The sequence below is a fragment of the Passer montanus genome, unplaced genomic scaffold (genome assembly GCF_014805655.1).
Source record: "Passer montanus isolate IOZ18808 unplaced genomic scaffold, ASM1480565v1 scaffold66, whole genome shotgun sequence".
Classification (NCBI taxonomy): Eukaryota; Metazoa; Chordata; class Aves; order Passeriformes; family Passeridae; genus Passer; species Passer montanus.
The window spans coordinates 1,367,617-1,388,665 of record NW_024371704.1 but is presented as its reverse complement, the minus strand read 5'-3'; the positions used below and the strand labels follow the sequence as shown (position 1 = coordinate 1,388,665).

Below are 21,049 nucleotides of genomic sequence, written 5' to 3'. Positions count from 1 at the left end.
CTGCCACTTCTTAACCTCGCTGACATTCTGAGAGGAAGCTCCAAACTCCAACTGAAAATATGTGAATTTGCTTCACATGACCAGCCTGAAGATGGCTGCTTTTAATTTAACTGGTGTCTGCCTCTCCCTCACTGAACAAGAAGCAAAATGAAGTACTCATACTCCGGCACATCACAAATTTTACTTTCTCTGGATTGTGCCTCACCTATTTCAGCTGGTTTGGTAAGACTAGTACCTCAAGAAAGGATATATAACCAAGTCTCTCACGCAGAAATGAATTAATTCTCTTTGCTGTATGCTGCCTCCTTTCCTCCTGAAAATTCAGCCATAGGAGAGACTGTGGTCCATAACCACAGTCCCTTGGAGATTGCTGATCAGAAAGAGCAGTAAAGCACTGATAGATGTAGCATGCAAAGATTTTAGCTTATGCTTACATGACCTTCTCATAAACACCATTAAGTTGTTTTGGACAGGTGCCATGCTTGCAGTATGCACAGGAAAATTTCCTGCAAGCAACAGAACCATTACACATTCTTCCTGATAGAGCTGAACAATATTTAATTGGGGAGAAAAGGGGAAGAAAAGTGAGGTCATGGTGGAGGGGAGGAAAAAAAAGAAAGGCAGCCAAGTGAAGACTGCTGTTGTTCAATCTAAACACTGTGATGCCACTAAAGATCAGAAAAATAAGGTATGTTAAATATGAAAGAGGGTACTTTTTATCCTACATATGCACAGTGATATGTTACGCCTATAGAAAAAAACTGATTAATCAAACAACAAAGTAGTGTAACCTGCTGAAGAGAATAATAATGTGGTATAGCATCTCTCAGGCAAAGATTTCCAATCAGTAAATTTACCTCTGATCACAAGAACAACATATGGTCAACGGTGCATGAGTGGACAAGTAAAATCATCTTTCTGGCCTAAATATATAACAACATAGGAAATACTGATGTCTGCCAGCATTCCCCACGTGGGATGGATCATTGCTGGCCTAACCTTGGCTCAGCACTGAGATTTGGGAATGGTCAGCTGACTGAGAGCAGCCAGGTCAGTGTGTCAGTCCCCCCAGGTGAGCTGCTGCACACTGCTGGCCCCCTGCTATTCCAAACCATGCAGCTTACTTACAGCCACCTTCAGGGGTGATTTAACAAATCCATCTGAATCTCCATTTAGCTGAGGGGCAACAATTTTTCTAAATGGCTGTGCTAATTACTTACAGTCCTGTGATGCTCTCTGTAAGTGTCCTTAGAGTAGGCAGAATGAGACACCCTTAAGTTCTGTGTGACTGCCCCTCAGGGAGTGAGTGTGGAAAACGCCTCTTTCGTGACTTCAGAGTCTGACACTTACCCCAAACAACTCTCTGTTCCAGCTTCCCTCCTAAGAAGTTTTACATTGCTTCAGTAGAAGTAAAAAGAAGCTTTAAGTTACAGCTCAAACCAAGTAAAATTCTCCATACTGTCACCTGTTACAAGCTGAATAATTTTAATATGTCAAGACACAAAGCAAAATATGAATTCTTGACCTAGGATTCCATAGCTATAACCAAAAGCCACCCAGTGCTGTTTCTTATTCATGCATTAATAAGTTTATTGTGTGCAGAGTGCTGCACTTGGAGCAAGAACAACTTCTTCCAACACAAGGGATGTGATTTACTTCCTCATTCCAGTATTATCAGACCAGTTGTTGCCAAGTGTCAGGAATTTAATACAAATTAGAAGTCTTAAGATACTTGTTGTTTGTTTTTTTAACACATATGGAGACAGATAATTATATGACAGTCTTAGCTTGTTTTTGTTTTTCTGGAGCAAGGAGAGGGAAGATGACAAGTCTAAATCTCAAAAGGGCTAGAGAGAAGTTTAAAAAAACCAATCAAAACAGTGTTAAGTAAAAAGCTCAAGGTTTTCTGAGGCATTTTTGTGACAGTGGACTTCACTTCTGAATTCTCTGGACTGGCAAAATGAATTCAATAATTATCATGATTTCTTGCTGTGATTTAACCACCTCCATTGCTGTATCAGAACCAAGTTGTGAGAGTGCTACTTTCCCCCTTGTTCTTCTGGCTATCAGAAATAGCACATAACCCCATAGCCATGCACTAAAAAGAATAAAAGAAAAAAAATCATTTCCAGCTTACCCACAAACTTCTGTGGGGTGGAGCTTTTACGCTTTCCCATGTTGCTTGTCAGCTTCTCTATAACAGCAGGTCTCTCAAAAGGCACCACAGAAATATTGTTGTCCATCACAGGCTCTTGTTCCTTACAATCTTCCAGAGCAGGTACTACATAAAAGAAAAGAAAACAAAAAAATTGTATCAGACGGGTCTGGTCTACAGACAACACAAATAATTTGAGCTCTGCTGATTGTGCAACACAACATAAAGCAAGGTGTGAGAACTCTTTGGGCATCAAGACAGCAATCACCTGTCTTGAGCCACATTCACAAACCATCTCTCCTTGGGAATATCTTATTTAGCAGCACCCCAAATTTAAGCATTTATAAAAGGGCTTGTTTTGTTCTGGGCACTCAAGATCACCAGTGAGGAGAGGACACTTTTGAAAACTCACTCTGTTGGTGACATTTTGTGTTACTCTCTCTTCAATATGGTCACCTGTCAACAATGTAAATCTTTAGTTCTCATTCTTTGTGTACTCCCTTCACACATACAGCATAATTACTCTTAGTATTATCTTTTGCACTAATGATTAAACATCACACATGGCATTGATGAGGTGTGTTTGCTGGGCCTGGCTGTGTGTTCCCTAAGACAAAGGGTTCTCAAATGAAGGATCAGTTTGCTAAAGCATATTTCCTCTCTTCACATTGTAATGAGACTATAATATTGTACTGGAATTGCAAGATTCACATCACATGGAAATTCCCTGCAGAATCAGACACAGAAACTATCCATTTTTTGGTTAATATTTTATCCCCTCAAGCACAGATCCAACAGTCTGCAAACAGAGGTTTTCTGCATCTCACTTCACACCATCAGGGAGCAGGGATCAGCAGGGAACATTCCTGTGCTAACTACATCAGGAGGAATGCTCATACACTGTATTTGAGACAATACCAAAAAAATCAATAACTTCTTCTATCTTTACTCATTTCACTCCTGTCATTTGTCAGTTTAGGGAATAAGGTGCTAAAGCTAAAATTTAGGAATTGTACAGGCTTCTAACCAGGGTAGTGAGCCACTTGCTCACAGGGCTTTATGTCACTTGCTGATACAGCCATTCTTAAGCACCCACAAAGTACTCTGGCTTTGTTGAGCATCCTCTTCTAATCATCATCTTCTAATCAGTGGCACCAGACTGTGGATCAGGCCTGGAGAGCCCCAGCCATTTGCAATATCTATCTAAGTGTGTAGCTCTGCTCTGCTGTTATCAGTTTAATACCAGGCCTAATTGTCCTGCATTTATCCTCAGAAGGCAGCAAGAAAAACCTGAGAGGGATCAGCCACTAGGCCATGTGCTGATGGGATGGTTGGGGTATAAAGAATGGATGGCAGAAAAACAGAAACTGGGGGGATGTGGCACAGAGTTCCTGGAGTTTGTAAACTGAGAGGAACCCATTGCATTCTGTGTCTCAGATCAGGCTCCCAGCAAGGGGCTGGGTATTGCAGAGGTGGCAGAGAAGGCCTGGCACCCTCCTGCTCTGCCAGCCCTCCTCCAGTCTCTCACCATGGCAGCCTTTTGTGTCACAGACACCTTCTCCCAGACAGTGCCATAAATGAACTCCACCAGCCCACTTTCCTCCCGTGGAACTGCACTACCTTCAGGATCCTGGCATGGAATAATCACCCCCCCTGTTCCTAAACACAGCTGTTTGCTAGCACATAATACACCAAAAATGGGGTGATAAAAGCCTTGTCTCTGCCTTCTTTCTAGTAAGGAAGAGCAAATACCAGGCAATTACAAAACAGAGTATCTGCTCAGGTGAACTTCTCAATTCAGACATCCATAATAAGAAAACATGGCAATTTATTCATTTGATTCCATTTGTGCCTCTGCTGCTATGGAAAGCTGAGTACTTTGAGGCTTAGAATCTACCATATGCTGTAAAATGATTTACTCTGCTGCTTTTTTATTTGTACAGGATGCTCCCCCTGAGAAACACAATGGTTTCTCATTTACAAGGCAGTCCTGCTGGCATCACTGAAAGGGAGGAGAAAAAAGCATAAATATAAATGAATCTAATGTTGCAACAAAATGGGATGCAGTGTTCAAGTGACCTAATTAATGCCCAGTGCAGACTGGGAGACTTGGAATACTTTAATAGCTAAGGGTAAAGTTTTAAGGTTAATTAAACACTGTGCTTGGTCAGGAGCTATCTGCACTACTCAAGTATTTACCAAGGAGATTTAGGCAGAAAGAGAAGATGATGTCTGCTGATTTTCACTGGGAACTGGCCTCTGACTGTCCTTTTTGGCTTGCCCAGGCTCAGTGGATACAGGGTGTGAATCCCAGGATGTGACTACCAAGGGCCATGTCTACCCAGGTGCCACTTCAAGGATGTCCAGCCCTTGGTGCACAGGACACACAAGGCTGGTGGTGTGGTACAAGGTGCTCAATCCCTCCTAGGAACACCTGTGCAAAGCATCCTGAACCAGTTCAAAGCTCCTGATTACTTTAAAAGCCATGTGAATAAGCCCCAAATGTAGTGACATTTGTATGGTCTTATAACAATTAAGTAATAATGAAATAATTCTGCTGCTGGGCATATGTGTGTAAAATTTCCTACACATAATTTGAAACCTTTCTTCCATGAAAAATGAATAGTGCTAAAAAAGACATCTGCTCTTCTCTAAGTCAGGCAAAAATCCTGCTTGGGCTCATTTTAAAACTAAAATCATCAACAATAAAAGCATTTTCTTTTCCATCTTTCATGCTGAAGGTACTTTTTCCCACCTCAGAACCCAAATCTATAATCCAGGGCACTTCTCTTTTGCAAGAGAATCACACTAATATTTGTGTTATGATGGAAATACATTACCAGAGTGTGTTTTGTTATGCAGATTTCCTGGGAGAAGGAAATAGTCTAGTTTCTGAAACCATTTAAACAGCAGGAAAACCAGACCAAACAGATGAGATGTCCCATTTCAGAAATCCAAAAAGTTAAACATCACACTGACAATTCTAGATACATTAATTTTCAATTTAAAAACCACACAAATAAAGGACACATTGATCAGCCTGCATTTTTTTAAGGAAAAATAAAATAAGAAAGAGGGAAACCAAACTGATCACACACAACTACCAGTTCTCAACAATCAGCTGCTCTGTAGTAGAAGCTCGTGTACACATTTACTCAGCAGCAAATGCAATTCCTTTTTTGTTGTAGTACATCCTACTTCATTACCTTGAACAGCTGACAAGATATAACTAGCTCAGATACAGCAGCTCATTTTATGCTGAGCATTTACAGTCTCAGCTCAGGAAGACTTTTTTATTCTAAAAATCCAACTTCCAGCCCAGGAAAAGCCCACGCTTGAGTATGTTTCTGTTCAGGGATGTTCTTCATCAGCTATCAGGGTGTGCTGCTGGATTGCCCATGGAAGAGTTCAGTGCCTCTGACACTGTCAGTACTCAATTGTAATTAATACAAAGTATTGTTTCTGAGCTAAACTCTGAATTCATAAACTTGGATAGTCTTCAGAACAGTCTTTCTCTTCCTGAAGACATTGTTTTTTCAATCATAGTGAATATCTTTAACTTTTTACTTCTTAATTTGTAAGAAACCACATGAACTATTAAAAGAGTTTATGCTGTAACTGTGAGGAAAGAATAGGGGAAAAAAGAGAAGCAAAAAAATTACCCAGTGTGTGTTTTGCTGATAAATATTTTGTGTGCAGACACCAGACACTGGGCTAAGTCTCAGCTGGTATAAATTAGTATTACTCCATCAACCTCAATTTCCTTTCTGAGGCTCACAATATTGCTATTTAAAAGAAGTGTGTGTGTGCAGAGAAATGACAGGAAATATTCCCATGGACCCTGGTGGGAAGTGTCCTGTGGGACCAGCATTTTAACGATGTTTTAAGCAACTATGTAAGAGGGAAAGACACAAGGCCATTGTGTGTTTTATGTGGAGCTGGCCTTTGAGCTCACACAGCCCAGGGCTAGGCTTCTTTCTCCTTCTCCTGAAAAGAGTACCCTTCTCCATTCCTGGAAGAATTCCTCTGGACTTTTGGCTTTGTGGCAGTGGAGAAGAAGACATAAGTGGGTGCAAACCATAGCTAGCCTTCAACATTTCTGCCTGTTCTTTCCTGCAAAGGGCATGTTCTTGGCATGCAGGGACTGTCCCTTTTGTCACTCCCAACACACTGTGAGCTAGGAGACTGCAGACTAATTTCTCCTTCCAGAGCCAGCACTGCTTAGCTGAAAAATTTCAACAACAAAATCATGGGATCTCTCTTGCAGCATCTCTCCTGCTGAGCAGGGAACAGGAACACAAGGAGGGGCAGCTCGACAAACTGGCACCCTGCAAGAGGATGGAGCAAGACCCAGAGATTTGTATATTCCTACCCACCCCCAAAAATTAGCCCTCCTTCCTCCTCTCTTGTTTCCCCTTGTGGCTTCAGTCAGGTGATCTAGCCATCTGCAAGACAGAGATAATTGAAAGCACCAAAGTAGATGTCTGTGGCTTGCCTGTAAACTGATGGGCTTGAGCACAATGCTTGAAAAAAATCCAAACCCTCTAGGGGCTGCTTCCAGTTTTCTGGAACAATTAGTCTCTGCAGAAATAATTTGGATCAATGCTTAGTGTTGGCCAATGCTGGTGTTGTTAAATCAGGAGGAGCAGGATGCTGGTAGGGATCAGAAAATCCCCACGTCTCCCTCTTCTGTGTGCAATGGTGAAGCTGTGAGCAGGAGTCACACCAAAACACACTCCAGTGCTTCAAAATGCCCAGCAAAAACAAAACACCACATATTTGGAAAGAGAGTTAGGAAAGCTCACCCCAGTGGGATGCAAATAAAAGTCTCCAAAACATACTCTAGTCATCCTCAGGAATATAATTTCCATGTGTGACATGGGGGACAAGGAAATGAACCCAGCTTTTTCAGGGTTAGTATAAGACCTAAGATTAAGCTGAGTAACCAGTTTTGTACTCTTCCCTGGTGTCTTTACATCCCAGGAAAAAGGACTTTGAGGCAGACCTCTACAGGCTGGTGCCCATGACCCTCACGCTGAGCTTCACTGCTGTGAGTGATGCTGGGATGGGAGCTGAGATTTCTGACTGCTCCCAGCTGAATCTGGAGCTCCCTGTCACTGTCTGTCCTCGCTGTGCCCTCACTAAACAACCAAACGAAGACACTGGATCAAACATGCCCTGAAACATTCACCAGGGGAGGCACAGACATATTTGCCCGGAGGAGAAAGAGGCACCGGTTGAATTCAAAGTGCTGCTTTAAGCTAATTTTGTTGGGAAAAGTGAAGTGGTTGTGTGAACACTTCTATTTTAAGCCCAAGCAAAGTCAGTCAGGCTGTAAATAAAAGAACTGTCCACCTGGGATTTGCACTGGTTTAACTTCAGGTGGTAGAAAAATCAATGCAAGGTCAATCACTGCAGCTTCTTTGGGCAGACAAGGTTAAGGACTTACCCTTCTTGACATGGCATTAGGCAGCTTAGAAAAAGCTTTAGATTTCCCCAGAAATTTTAATTAATTTAATTTATTATTTTAATAAATAACTGTCTAATAAAACCGGACATTGAGCAGCCTTTGGGAAGCTCCTCCACAAGAGGATCTCAAACATCCTGGCTGTCAGAGCTGTGGGCAGGCTCCTGTTATTCCCTGAGGCAAGGCTGACTGAAGGCATCCCTCCCTGCTTAACAGGACAGGCACAAGGAGTGGGTATTTTGTTGGGAATCAATTCAGTGCTTCAACTCCTGCCTAACAGACCAAGCCCACAACAGGTACTTCCACAGAGCAAAGCCCTGAAATCTGCCTTTTCACTGAGTTTTACCAGAAAAAAAAGCCACCTCAGGCACATAATCACTCAATATCTTTAAAACATCCATGACATTTTAAATGTTGACTTTAGTCTCCAGGGTATCTACAAAGAGAGTAATTACTTAATAGAGCTGTATGAATATTTTGGCAATGTGCACTAAAACTGTCTAATGTGCCTTTATAGACTTAAATTGGTCATGAGAAAGTACTATTTAAAAATTTTGGAGATTTCTGTCACCAAAATATAGCCTATAGTGGCAATGCTGAAGAGATTTTATTTCTGCTTGCATTTTCAGTGTTTTAAAAATTATTTTACAGAAATTATTTCCAGATTAAGTCCTATGTCTCCACTTAGTCATGATAAGCAAAACAGAAAAAAAATGGAAGTGTCCTTTTGCCTTTTCATTTTTTGAACACAACTTTTTTTTTCTATTTGTAGGTATATGGCAATTTTAAATTAAAATGGAAAACACTCAATTTTTATATTTTCTGAATAGGAAAAAAATTTAAAGTCTTTAAGTATTAAACATCTAAAGACAACTTTGAAAAGTTAAAAGAAGTTCAGTTTCAGAAGAGCTTGTGAGACACTAATTTTGAATAAAATTATAACTCTTTTTGGACAGCTACCATCTAGCATTTAGTGCTACAGATATGCCTTCAACCCTGAAGTCTGAGACATTATGCTCATTATCCATACTAATAGCTCCAGAAATTTCTGAAAACAAATTCACAGAGTTTGACATTTCTTGCTTTCAACAATCTTTTTGGCAATCTTCAGTCCTTATGTATATTAACACATGCAGTGTTAGTTAACATACTAATACCAGCAAATGTAAATGCATACAAACATTTTTTTTTGTTACAATTACTTTTTACAACACTATTGAATCCCATTCTGCTCTAGAGATTTTTACATCCTTTTTTGGAGGCATAAGATAGTACTACAGAGGGTAAAAATAATGACTTCTGAATACCTCTGCCATCCTTATCTTTTCTAATTATCACTCACTATCAGAAAGGAAGGGGAAGAGAATCATACATTTTACACATGGCTTTGACTCCCAGCATAAGAAGGACATGGAGCTGTTGGAGTGAGTCCAGAGGAAGCCTCAGAGGTACTCCAAGGGCTGGAGCTCCTCTGCTGTGGAGCCAGGCTGGGAGAGCTGGGGTTGTTCACCTGGAGAAGAGAAGGCTCCAAGGAGACCTTAGAGCCCTTCTAGCACCTAACGGGGCTCCAGGAGAGCTGGAGAGGGACTTGAGACAAAGGATGGAAGAACAGGACAAAGGACAATGGCTTCCCACTGCCAGAGGGCAGGGACAGATGGGACGTTGTATAATGACTTCTGAATACCTCTGCCATCCTTATCTTTTCTAATTATCACTCACTATCAGAAAGGAAGGGGAAGAGAATCATACATTTTACACATGGCTTTGACTCCCAGCATAAGAAGGACATGGAGCTGTTGGAGTGAGTCCAGAGGAAGCCTCAGAGGTACTCCAAGGGCTGGAGCTCCTCTGCTGTGGAGCCAGGCTGGGAGAGCTGGGGTTGTTCACCTGGAGAAGAGAAGGCTCCAAGGAGACCTTAGAGCCCTTCCAGCACCTAACAGGGCTCCAGGAGAGCTGGAGAGGGAATTGAGACAAAGGATGGAAGAACAGGACAAAGGACAATGGCTTCCCACTGCCAGAGGGCAGGGACAGATGGGACATTGTGAAGAAATTCCTCCCTGCGAGGGTGCTGAGGCCCTGGCACAGGTTGCCCAGAGAAGCTGTGGCTGCCCCATTCCTGGGAGCGTCCAAGGCCAGATTGGATGGGGCTTGGAGCAACCTGGTGTATTGTAAGGTGTCCCTGTTCATGGCAGGGGGCTGCAACTGAAGGGTCTTTAAGGATCCTTCCAACTCAAACCATTCTATGACATTATTTTTTGGGTAATTTTGAACAGGTGACATGGCTTTATTTTCATGTCTGCATATATTCACATACTAAAAAAGTGAAATAGTGACTTAATATAAGCACAAATAGAGCTGTTAAACTGGACAGAGTGAGGATTTCAGCCCATCTTTTCTCCTCCTGCCTCTCTGAGTGTAACCAATCTTTAAGACGGAAGCGATGTGAAGAAAGGAAGAAGAAGAGATGGAAAGAAACCCGCACGAGCCGCTCCAAGTCCGAGGGAGCTCCGGAGGCGGCTTGCACCCACCATGGTGACTCATGACCTGCCCAGCAGCCTCCAGACTGACATTCTGCAGGTAGTTGTGGCAGCGTTCCTTGTGCTCCTCCAGAGAACTGCGCTGCTTGTAGCTCCGGCCGCAGTAGTTGCACTTGTGAGGTTTCCCCACTGCGGAAAGAATGAGAGCATGGGGTCAGATCCACGGCAGCCCGCTTCTGCCATCACCACAGCTCACACCTCCGCCGCAAACAACTCTTGTGGTGGAAACACACCTAAGAAAGGTTACTCGAGCCTCAGGTCTTTCTCCCAGGCCCATTTTCCCACCGCACACGCCTCCTCCCACCCGCCAGGTGCTTTGCCCCATCCGTTTTTCACACTGACGCTGTATCAGCAGAAGGAAAAGGAGGCGGCCTTGGTGGCAAAAGCAAATAAACAGATGCTGAGGGGGGGAAAATACCAACCAGCTGAATCACACCCCAGCACCAAGTCTCGTGGGAAAGAAACTTCTGAGGCCTTTGGCCCATGGCACAGTTGCCGTCACAAAAATGAGCTGCCCCAGTGGCCTAATTCTTCTCCCAGCTGTGAGGAAACCTATTACGTGGCTCAGAGCTCTTTCATTGAGAGCACTTTGCCAAAATTACTCAGGGAGGGTTGGAAAATAAATTGAAAGTAACTTTGGTAACAACACTGCTACGTGCCAGAACTGAACAACCACCAGTAATTCAGAGACCAGATATTATAAAAAAATGCATGGTATAAATACATATACATAAAAATACAGACGGCCGTGTACAATGAAAATCAAGCCAGATGAATACAAGGCATAACTCAAGTTTTTAATCTTTTTCATTTTGCTCAGCAGCATTAAGCACAAACGGCAAATGCTTCTTAATACACGCAAAACCTGGCACCAAATTCTCATAAATTATATCCATTTCATAGTGTGTCATTAAGAAACCACAAGAATGGCCTAGCCCAAGGCCAGAAAGCTAGCCAGAAGGTATTTTGCCAAGTGGTGCTAATAAAGGCTTTTAATATAATTTAAACTTGTAGAACATGAACATTTATCCTCTAATAACTAAAGAGCTATTAAGTCAGTGCTGCAAGTCTAGTAAAACACCATTGGCTGCAAAATTCAGAGCTGGCTGAGGGAAGGGGAAGGTCAAACTTCTTCCAGAGTTTTGAAAATCTTAGGTAAGAATTTTAGTTTCTGGCCAAAGAAACTGAGAACATCCTCTGTTGGGTAATCTACATGTTTCTATTGGGTTTGTCCCAATATTGAAAGCTTTTCACAGTCATTTACTTAATGAAATCTGAGCTGTACTAATTGCAGCCAAACTGCCTTGTCACCACTGGGATGGGGGAACCCATGGAAGCTGTGGGGGGACAGGCACAGCCAAGAACGAGCTGGGCAGAGGGCTCAAACATGAAAAAAGGAATTTGATGAAAAGAACATGCTTGCAGAAACTTTCAGCTTTTCCCAAAAGTTTTATGCACATTTTAGTGGCACAACCAAGTTTTCCAGCAAGGAAAAAAAACAAACAAACAAACCTGCTTTTAGTAAGTATCCAAACTGTGGATTTCTTTGTTTGGAGATAAGGCTTATCCTCAAGAAAGTGTGTCTGAGACCAAAGAGTTCTTGTGGCCCTCATTTTAGTTTGCTCACTTGCTTTCACTGTTGCCATAACTGATGCTGGTAATGGAATTCTCAGTGGAGGCCCAGCATGAGACTCATTATCATTCCCAGAATAATTGCCCTTGATGTGAACGATGTGGATCAAGCCCCAGCTCTTAAACATAAACCAGCCAGTTCATTCTGGAGGCACCTTTAGGAAAACACACCAGAGGTTCCCCAGGATGGAGAGGCTTCCATAATCACCATTACAATGCTTCATTGTGCATCTAGATGGCATCAATGTCTGTCACTCTGACACCTTCATTAGAAGCTAATGTGGTGTCTAATAAAAAAATCCAGTGCAATGGAAGGAATTATGTTAACTGAGCTGAAGCCGGCCTGAATTAGCCCACCCAGTTTGGCTACACTAAGCTATCAAGCAACTTAGATAAACTGTAAGACACAAGGAAAAGGTGTGATTGCTTACAGCTATTTTAAGCAGCTACAATTAATTACATTATTATCATTTAACACAGAGAGAAATATTCTGCTACAAGCTCATATTATAAAAAAATTAATAATTAACAGTCAAAAAAGAGGTTTTATTAGATCTCTTCAAATGGTTGCTCCCTGCATTGCAACCATTTTAGTAACTATTCACATAAAACATGGCAGAGCTTTTCCAATGATATCTCGGATGGTCAGCTACCCAAATTCCATCAAATTGGAACATTAATAGAAAGGATAAAAATTAATGATAAAGACATGATTTCTACAGGCAATATGGGATTTGAGGAACATAATTCCTCAAGGAAAGAAATAGGCCCTGTACACACTTTCTCTTCTCTGGGGGAAAGATAAAAGAACAAACAACATGTTGGCAAATGTTGGTCATGTTGCTTAACACACAGCTGCAAAGATGAAGCTTGTGAGCACCAGTTGAGTAGTATCAAGCAAAACTCCCTTGGGTTCATTTCCTAACTCTGTCCCCGCTGGCTCTAGAGATGAAATCACATCGTAGCCCCAAAGGCGTAAAATATTACACTATAAAATTACACAGAGATTTACACTATAAAATTACACAGAGTGACTGGCACTTGCGTTAAAGAGCAATTGATCAGGTCAGACCACAATGGAATCAGTTCTGATAGCAGGAGTTTGTGTCACCAGCAATTCTCACAGCCCGTTTGCTAAGAGGTTCAGCGAGCTGAGGCAGCAATTACAGTCAACATTTTAGAAATTGTATCATTGTGACAAATGTCAAGCCACTGAAAGAGCTGCAAATATCCCCTTGTATTCTCAAAGAAGTTAATGACAAAAAAAAAAAAAATGGAAGTGAATGTAGCCAGTGGGTGTACATTTCTGTGTATTTCATATTACCTGATAGAAAGCGGTAAAAGCCTTTTAGAGAATCCAATTTTGGTGATAATCTCAACAGCATACTTTGTTCCACACAAGAACCTGACATGAAGCCACATGACTGACGAAAAATATTTCAGCCTTTGTCAAATACTTGAGTGTAGGTAAACAGCGATATTCAAAATTTGCCCCCAAAATATGTAGCTCAGACTACTGGGCATCAGCAGTGTGTGACTAAAGGGCACTGACTTGAGGGGAAGGAGTCCAACAGCACTACATCTACCAAACCCCTCTCAAAACCCCAAGAAATGCCTCTCAAAACTGCAGACAGAGTTTTTACCACAGAGAAGAATGGCTCTTTCTATCTCAGAGCCATTTTCACTGTGAAACCACTGCAAGTTTGCTTGATTTGAAGCTGCCTTCTCCAAGATCCACATGTACACGGACACCACATTCAGCATCACACACAACCATCTCTTGCCAAGCAAAGTCAGGCTGGAAATGCCTGGTTTGTGGTAATTATTCTGTTATCAGCTTTTCAGGATCAACAATCAGATAAAAAATCACCGTCACTTATTCTCACAAAAATGACACAGCGCAGTCAATGCAAGCAAGCCCAAAAAACTTGAGAAATCTTCGATCTGTTGTTGAACTGGGAAAGACCAGAGTGCTGGGCAAAACCCAGTGGCCACACCTATGAAACAGCCAACTTGAAGAACATAAAAAACCCACTTTATATTTCTTACTGAAATGTCAGAATTTCCACACATTTAAGCTTAGATTTGGACAGATGACAACATGGCACAGAAAACCCACAGTGGAATCTCAGCCTCAAATGGAAAATATTATGACAGTCACAGTGAAAAAGACATTTAAATTTGAAGTACAATTTTTACCCTGGAAACAGGTGAACCACTCATCAAAATTCACAGCAAAATGGATTTTGCTTGTGAAATTAAAACGCTCATGTGGAGGGAGGAGGGGAAAGAGGAGGAGGACATAAAAGCAAGGTGTTTCTGAGTTAGGAATACTTTGAGTCCTGTGGGTGAACTTTGATAGCTGGGAAGTCTGCGTGCAGTGACGAGATGGTGTAACTCTAAGGTCAATATTCAAGACAGAAAGCAGACTTGGGCCTAAGGAAACTTCTTTACAGTCATAAAAAAAGGTCAGTGAAAGAGCCCTCAAGGCATTCACAGAGCATTTTGCTCTCAAAAGAGATGGGAGTGAATAGCAGAATATAAAGTAAGTCAAAGGAAAACAACAAGGCACCCCAGGTACCACCTTGCCATAAGCATATAAAGAAAGAAAGGCTTATGGAATGAGTTCAGAGCTGCAGTGTGCTTCAGTGAGCTAAAATCCTGCCTCCCTTAAGAGCAGTGACAGTAACCTCCCTGTTTTGGGCAGCACATTGTCCTCTGCAGCAAAGCAGAGCAGAATTCCTCCCTGTCCATTGGCTCGTGTCCATGGCCACAGCTGGAGCACTCCCACGTCCTGCTCGGGCAGGGCTGGGCCTGGCTGCCTGTGTGACGTGGGTTGGCCCAGTCCAAGGAGCAGAGAATTGCCCCAGATTTCCATTGCTCCTGCTCTATTGCCCGTGGTATGGAGCCAGCCAGGATTTTTGCCCTGCATGGCCATCTGACACAGCTACTTTTGGCTCAGACCAAGAGACCCTCTGACAGCAGTGCACTGATGGAGACTTCTGTAAAATCTGAACTCCTGCTCAGCCCCAGCGCCCCAGAGCTGGAGCAAACATCAGCATTCTCCAACTGAGGTTTCCTGGAGCAGTGTTAAAGTTAAAAGGTTCTTTTGAGCTGATACTTCACAGAATGAGCTAGGCTGGAAAAGACCTTTGAGATCATCAAGTCCAACCTATGACTTAACATCACCTTATCAACTAAACCATAGTGCTGGGTTCTTTTGAGCTGATACTTCACAGAATGAGCTAGGCTGGAAAAGACCTTTGAGATCATCAAGTCCAACCTATGACTTAACATCACCTTATCAACTAAACCATAGTACTCGGTGCCACATCCAGTCTTTTTTAATCACCTCTAGGGACAGTGAGTCCACCACCTCCATTCCAATGCCCAATCACTCTGTCTGTGCAGAATTTTTTCCTAATGTCCAGCCTGAACTTCCTCTGGCACAGCTTAAGGCTGTGTCCTCTTGTCCTATCAGTGGTTGCCTGAGAGAAGAGACCAATCCCCATCTGACCACAAGCACCTTTCAGAGAGTTCTAGAGAGTAGTTAGGTCTCCCCTGAGCCTCCTTTTCTCCAGTCTAAACAACCCCAGCTCCTTCACCCACTCCTCCACAGGTCTTGTGCTCCAGATCCATCACCAGCCTTGTTGCCCTTTACTGGATGCATTTGAGCATCTCAACACATCAGTGAGTCCCCCATCATAATCATAACCTTTACTAATTCACTAATTGTTCCCTCAAACTGGAAGGTGCCTAAGTGAAGGGAACTGTTCTGCAGTCACACAGTGCCTACAAAGCAGCCCTTTGCCTTGAGTGGGACTTATCAGAGCACAATCAGCTTTAACACAGAGGTAGGAAATCTGATTTAAGGCACTGGGTTGGGACTAGGGAGCGTACAGTTCAACGCTTGGTTACACTACAAATTTGTGACTGCAGGCAAGTTATTCTGATTTCCTGGGCTTCAATTATTCATACGTATGATTAAGGTAATAATTCCCTTCTTCACAGCATGTAAATGAACTCGTGCACTTTGCCAGATGCACAGAGGCTAATTTTGTGGAGCACTCACAAGTAGGGAGACACAGAAAAATTGCACTGGTACCTCTGCTGAGAAATTAAGGACTTAATAACACACTATGATTATATTAGATATGGGAGTGAACATTAAAGAGCGGGAAGAGATACTTAGGATGGCACAGAACAGAGGAACAATAAGAAAATCAAATCAGAAATAAAACAACATGTGGCCTTGTGAGGCCATGTGCTGCACGGAGTCCTTTCAGTCTGGGAAACTGAGCGCAGGGGATGTCAAATGCCCCGAGTTTGATGACATTTACCCCACACGGGACAAAAAAAAGGGTGCATAAGAAAATCAAATCAGAAATAAAACAACATGTGGCCTTGTGAGGCCATGTGCTGCACAGGGAAGCAGGCTGGGAAACTGAGCACAGGGGGATGTCAAATGCCCCGAGTTTAATGACATTTACCCCACATGGGACAAAAAAGAAGGGTGGAATAGTGCAGGGAGGTGGCAATAGCAGCTGCTGTTGTCCTTGCCACCTCCAGCTCCCCGTGCCAAGGATGCAGCTGTGAGAGCCAGAGAGGGCCGAGGCAGAGCTGAGGCTGCAGCAGGAGGGCTGAGCTCTGGAGATGCAACACGGTGGCTGTGCCTCGCTACTGTAATTAAACACTGCACCTCTGATTGTCTAGAGCTGCCTGGCTCAAAGTCTCTCACACAAAAATATTTACATGAATAACAGACCCCTGAACAAACTAATCACAAAAAAAATTAGAGTGAGACCTAAGCCCATGCTGGCTCTGAGCAGCACGTAGCTTTGCAAAGGGAACTGCCTCCCACTCTGAAGCTGTATCTCACTGCTGTGCTTAATGACTGTAAATGTGTTAATTGAAATTCATGGGGGCTCTTTGATGCATTGCCTTTTTTTCCTTTTTTTTTGCCTTTGAGATTACACACACAATACTCATATAAACTGGACTTCAGAAATAAGGTCAAATCCCACAACCAGCCCAAGATTGTCCAAGACAACCTGCATGCAGAAGTCAAAATGTCTAAACATCTGAAATAAAGCCTAGAGCACACAAACACACGGACTGGAGACACACAGTGTCAAGTGCATCCTCTCCTGAGGGCCCAACCTGTGACATCTTAAAGCGATCTAATTTTCAGAAACAACATAATCTCTAGTCACATTATGAAAACTTTACATTAATTTTTTAACATTCCCAGTCCAAGAACAGGCAGCAGTACCTGAGGTACCTTTCAAGGGATGCAGATATGTTTCTGGACCTTACAGAATTCTGATGTCTCCATTCCACAAGGACCTTTTAGACTGACATATTTTGGGCCAAGTATTAGGGCTCATGAGGCCATGTGGTAAAGGGCTGGGTCACCAGAGCATGCAGTACAGAAGTCACACAAGTAGGTTTGCTCTTAATAAGGTTTCTGGCACCTCAAAAGGTTCAAAACTCAAAATGTAGCAGGACAACAGGAGAAGTCTACATACAGGTCTTGACTTGGAGCTCGCAACAGAGCACTTGACTGACTTCATGACCTCGTGGCCCAATGCCTCTAAGTCAACATTATTATCAATTGTAACTGATATATACATGGCTGTTCAACATTCTGTGAGGATCTCAGCAAGCGAAAAGCAGCTTGTCCTGACTTTTTGCACAGGGGCAGTCAATGATAAGTGATTTCTGTCGACAGCTACCACGTCCTATTACAGCTGGCAGTGAAACCCAGCTGGATTCTCGTGGGACATCAGCACCCAGTGAAACAATGGCAAAGCATCGCACCTCCAACTCTGGGGTTCTCTAGGCACGCCTGCCTCTGCTGTAAACACCTCCAGGGCACAAACCAGCAGCTTGGCACCTGCATCCACCTGCCAGTTGTTTACAGCACTGTCAAACAAGCAGCGAGCAGTGAGTACTGTACCCGTGTTCAGCTCTCCCTCAATATGCCACAACAAGCAGTGCTGAACACCAGATCATACATAAGCCCTGAGGACTTCATCCAAGCTACAGCCTGGCTAGAAGTACATTCACTAGTCAAGAGAAACTTTTCCTATCCATACCCTGTCTATAGGAACCACAAAGCCAGAATGTACAGTAAATCTGTAAATATCAGTGCTCAGGTACAGCATTTAAGGGGTTGAGTCCTTATCTGTATCTTCAGGAGGTTCTGTTATTACTTTAATAGATGTTTCAATTTATTTTGCAGCTATTAGTGGCTGTGTTATATGATTCATTAGATTGTATTTACTTATTAACTAATCTGCACAATTTTACAGATAAAACAATGTTTCAATCTGCCACCAGGGTTATAAATAAATAGGTGCCCTTTCTGTGCCAGAAGTTTAACAAATAAACAAACAAACAAACAAACTCCTATTTCATTGGCACAGTCACAGAATTACTGAAATCTTCCAAATTGTCCAAATATTCACATGGCTCCTGCCACAATCTTGCAGCACCCATTTAAACCAAGAAAAAGCAAGAATCTTACACCCCATTTTTTTTTCCTTTGCAGCATAGAAGATGCAGCACCTGTTAACTTTGCAGGTTTGCATGTTGTATCTGTGTATGTGCAAAAAACAAAGGAAAATTTACCTGTCTATGTGAAAACATGCAAACAAATTATGCACCAATTGAAGTAAAACACAGATAGGGACAATAATGCTGCATTTACTTTTGAAAGAGATTAAATTCATGGGTATGTACACCAATTATATGTCTCAAGAAACATATATTGCACTACTTAGAAGCTCTCCTCATGTATTTCTCATGGTTTAACTGTTTCCTTCATTCACATCTGGCAAAAGGAACCTGACACTCAATTTTGAGTTTACATTAATGCCAACAAAGCATTCTGATTTCCCTCCCCACATATATTTGAAAGGTTCGAGTGCAAATGTTCTGCACTTAATGCTGTGAGGCCACTGACCTGAATGCACTGTCCAAGTCCCACACCAACACGTTCCAGAAGGTCCAGAACCCCAGCACTGGTAGGGTTTCTAGGAATCCTACATGGATTCTGAAATGTTTAAATAATACTAGAAAAGGACTCTGCTTAGATTGCACTCTGGTGCTGAGATGAACTAACACAAACCAGGAAGTCCACAAAATAACTGGTGTTTTATCAAAGTGACTTACAAGCAGCCAGGTTTATCATCATTAACTTTTAAAAGGGGTAGAAGCCTTCCAAGGAATACAAGGGCTGACTTTGGAAAGTCCAACCTGCAACGTCTCCATGCTACCTGGATGTGGGTGGGAACAGGCTGAAGAAAGAGGTTAAACCTTAACTCTGTGACTTTCCACTCCACTTGAGACCTTTAACATTATATAAAGTTGACTTGATAAGTGGAGTGTTAATTGGTTCAGGAGGCAAGCCTTTCAAAATGTGCTTGTTGGCTTCTCTTCATTTTAACCCTGCCCCAGCAACAGAGCGAGCAGGTGAAATGAAAACAAGTTTAGCTCGGCCTGTTGTTCCTCTCTGCCCTGTCCTGTGTGCTCCCTCCCTGTCAGTGGCACAGCTCAGCAGGAATGTCAGGAGGTGCCTGGAGATCCACACGTCATCCATTGCAAGCCCAGCTTCCACTGCAGGTGGGAGGAACAGCTCCCAGGGGCAGCGCAGGGTGTGGGTACCTCAGTGCAGATCAGGAATGCTGCTGGACAAACACTCCCTTCACAAGAGCTTTTGTTTGGGATTTTTTGTTTCCTCTTTGGGTAAAACAAATGTAGATGTTGGGCCAGACTTCTCTATGGAAGCCAATTGATATCAGCTGTGTGCAGTTTGCATTTATTTCAAGTGCAGCCCCTTTGCATATCCTGCAAAAGCCCCTGAGCATTACAAAGCCAACAGAATCTAGGAATTATTTGGAGCAGGCAGTGCCAGAGTGCTCCCAGGTATCCTATATTATATAAACAACAGGAGATAGAGAGACACCATGTTTAGCTTTCACTACAACACTAAGTAACTTTTCTCCTGCATAAAATCACTGAGCAAGCCCTTTAACTCATTTCTTCTCATCCCGTGGCAATGATTTCCCCTGTTCCACCTACATGCTCCTGCGTGAGAAAAAGCATCTTTTAGCACCTGGCACCTTTCAGTTTTATGTCTTGTATTAGCAGGTAGGAAGAACACACTCCCTTCCTGTAAGTATTCCCTTTTCTTGTCACTGTCAGAAACAAAATTTTGGAAACAGACAATTAAGACCAAGCTGTCATGAAGATAACAGCAACTTGGGAAGAGTAATACTGACAGCTCCTCTTCTTTCCCTAACCACTGATGTTGGGAGTTTTCACTTATTTTGATCAAGGCCAACATTGAAGGAAATCTTGTTTCCAAAAGCAGGTCAGGCTGTGAAACTAATAGGCTCCTTTGGGACATGAAAATTGTTATTCACACTTTTCTAACTGCCCAGGAAACAGTGTGGCCCACGCCTTCGTGTCACCCTCATCAAGATCTGCTGTTCAGGCATGCAGTTTTGCCATGTCTTGCACCAGTGTCAAATGAGGTCAAACAGCAGGAAAGCTGACTGTCTCCTTCCACCTGTGCAGCCTTCCCATCCCCTGCTCCTGCTCTCTGCCTCACAACGTGTGTGTTTATCACCAACAATGCACAGCAGCTTGAAATAAAGGTGGCACTTTTCTCACCTACACCAGTGGCCTTTACTGCCCTACAGTCAAAATTAACCACAGTATTTGGCAGGAAGAAATCACGAGCATTTTGTAAAAACAGATCTTAGCACAGCAAAATTAACAGTAAAGGTATCTTTTAAAGGAGGAATCTGAGATACTGGGCAGCTTCTGTTCTAGCCCAAACCTCCACATCAAATATCTAGGTCTGATATTGAAGCTAGATTAATCTTTTCTAAGTAATAAAATTCTGCAATACCTGTTAGTCTCTATATTTTTCCTAGGTTCATTGCTGTTGTTTGTTTGGTTTTGGTTTTTTGTTTTTGTTTTTTTTTTGGAGGGAGGAGGGTTGTTCATTGTTTGTTTCAATACAACAAATAAAACCCAACCATTTCAAAGTACTTCTTAATACCCAGGATTTTTTTGGTTTGTTCAGTAGAGAGAATGAGTAGAAAAGGAGAAAGGAAGGAAAGATTTAGGGGTTTAGGATGTTTCCTTTTTGGTACAATTAGCTTTGCACTACAAGTCCTTGATAGATTCAGAAACTAATTGTGACTGAAAGGGAGGTTGAAAAAAATGTAAGGGAATTAAATATGG

General features: G+C 42.5%; 1 protein-coding gene across 6 annotated transcripts in view; it reads right to left on the bottom strand.

The window, feature by feature from the left end:
- IKZF2 (IKAROS family zinc finger 2) overlaps positions 1–21,049 on the bottom strand; it is a 119,258-nt gene that overhangs the window by 13,642 nt on the left and 84,567 nt on the right. For all 6 annotated transcript variants that reach the window (XM_039728698.1, XM_039728696.1, XM_039728699.1 and 3 more), the window contains 2 exons: positions 10,151–10,288; positions 2,138–2,281 (listed from right to left, as the gene is read on the bottom strand). In XM_039728698.1, coding sequence (XP_039584632.1) covers positions 2,138–2,281; positions 10,151–10,288 — 282 coding nt within the window. The remainder of the gene's footprint in view (positions 1–2,137; positions 2,282–10,150; positions 10,289–21,049) is intronic.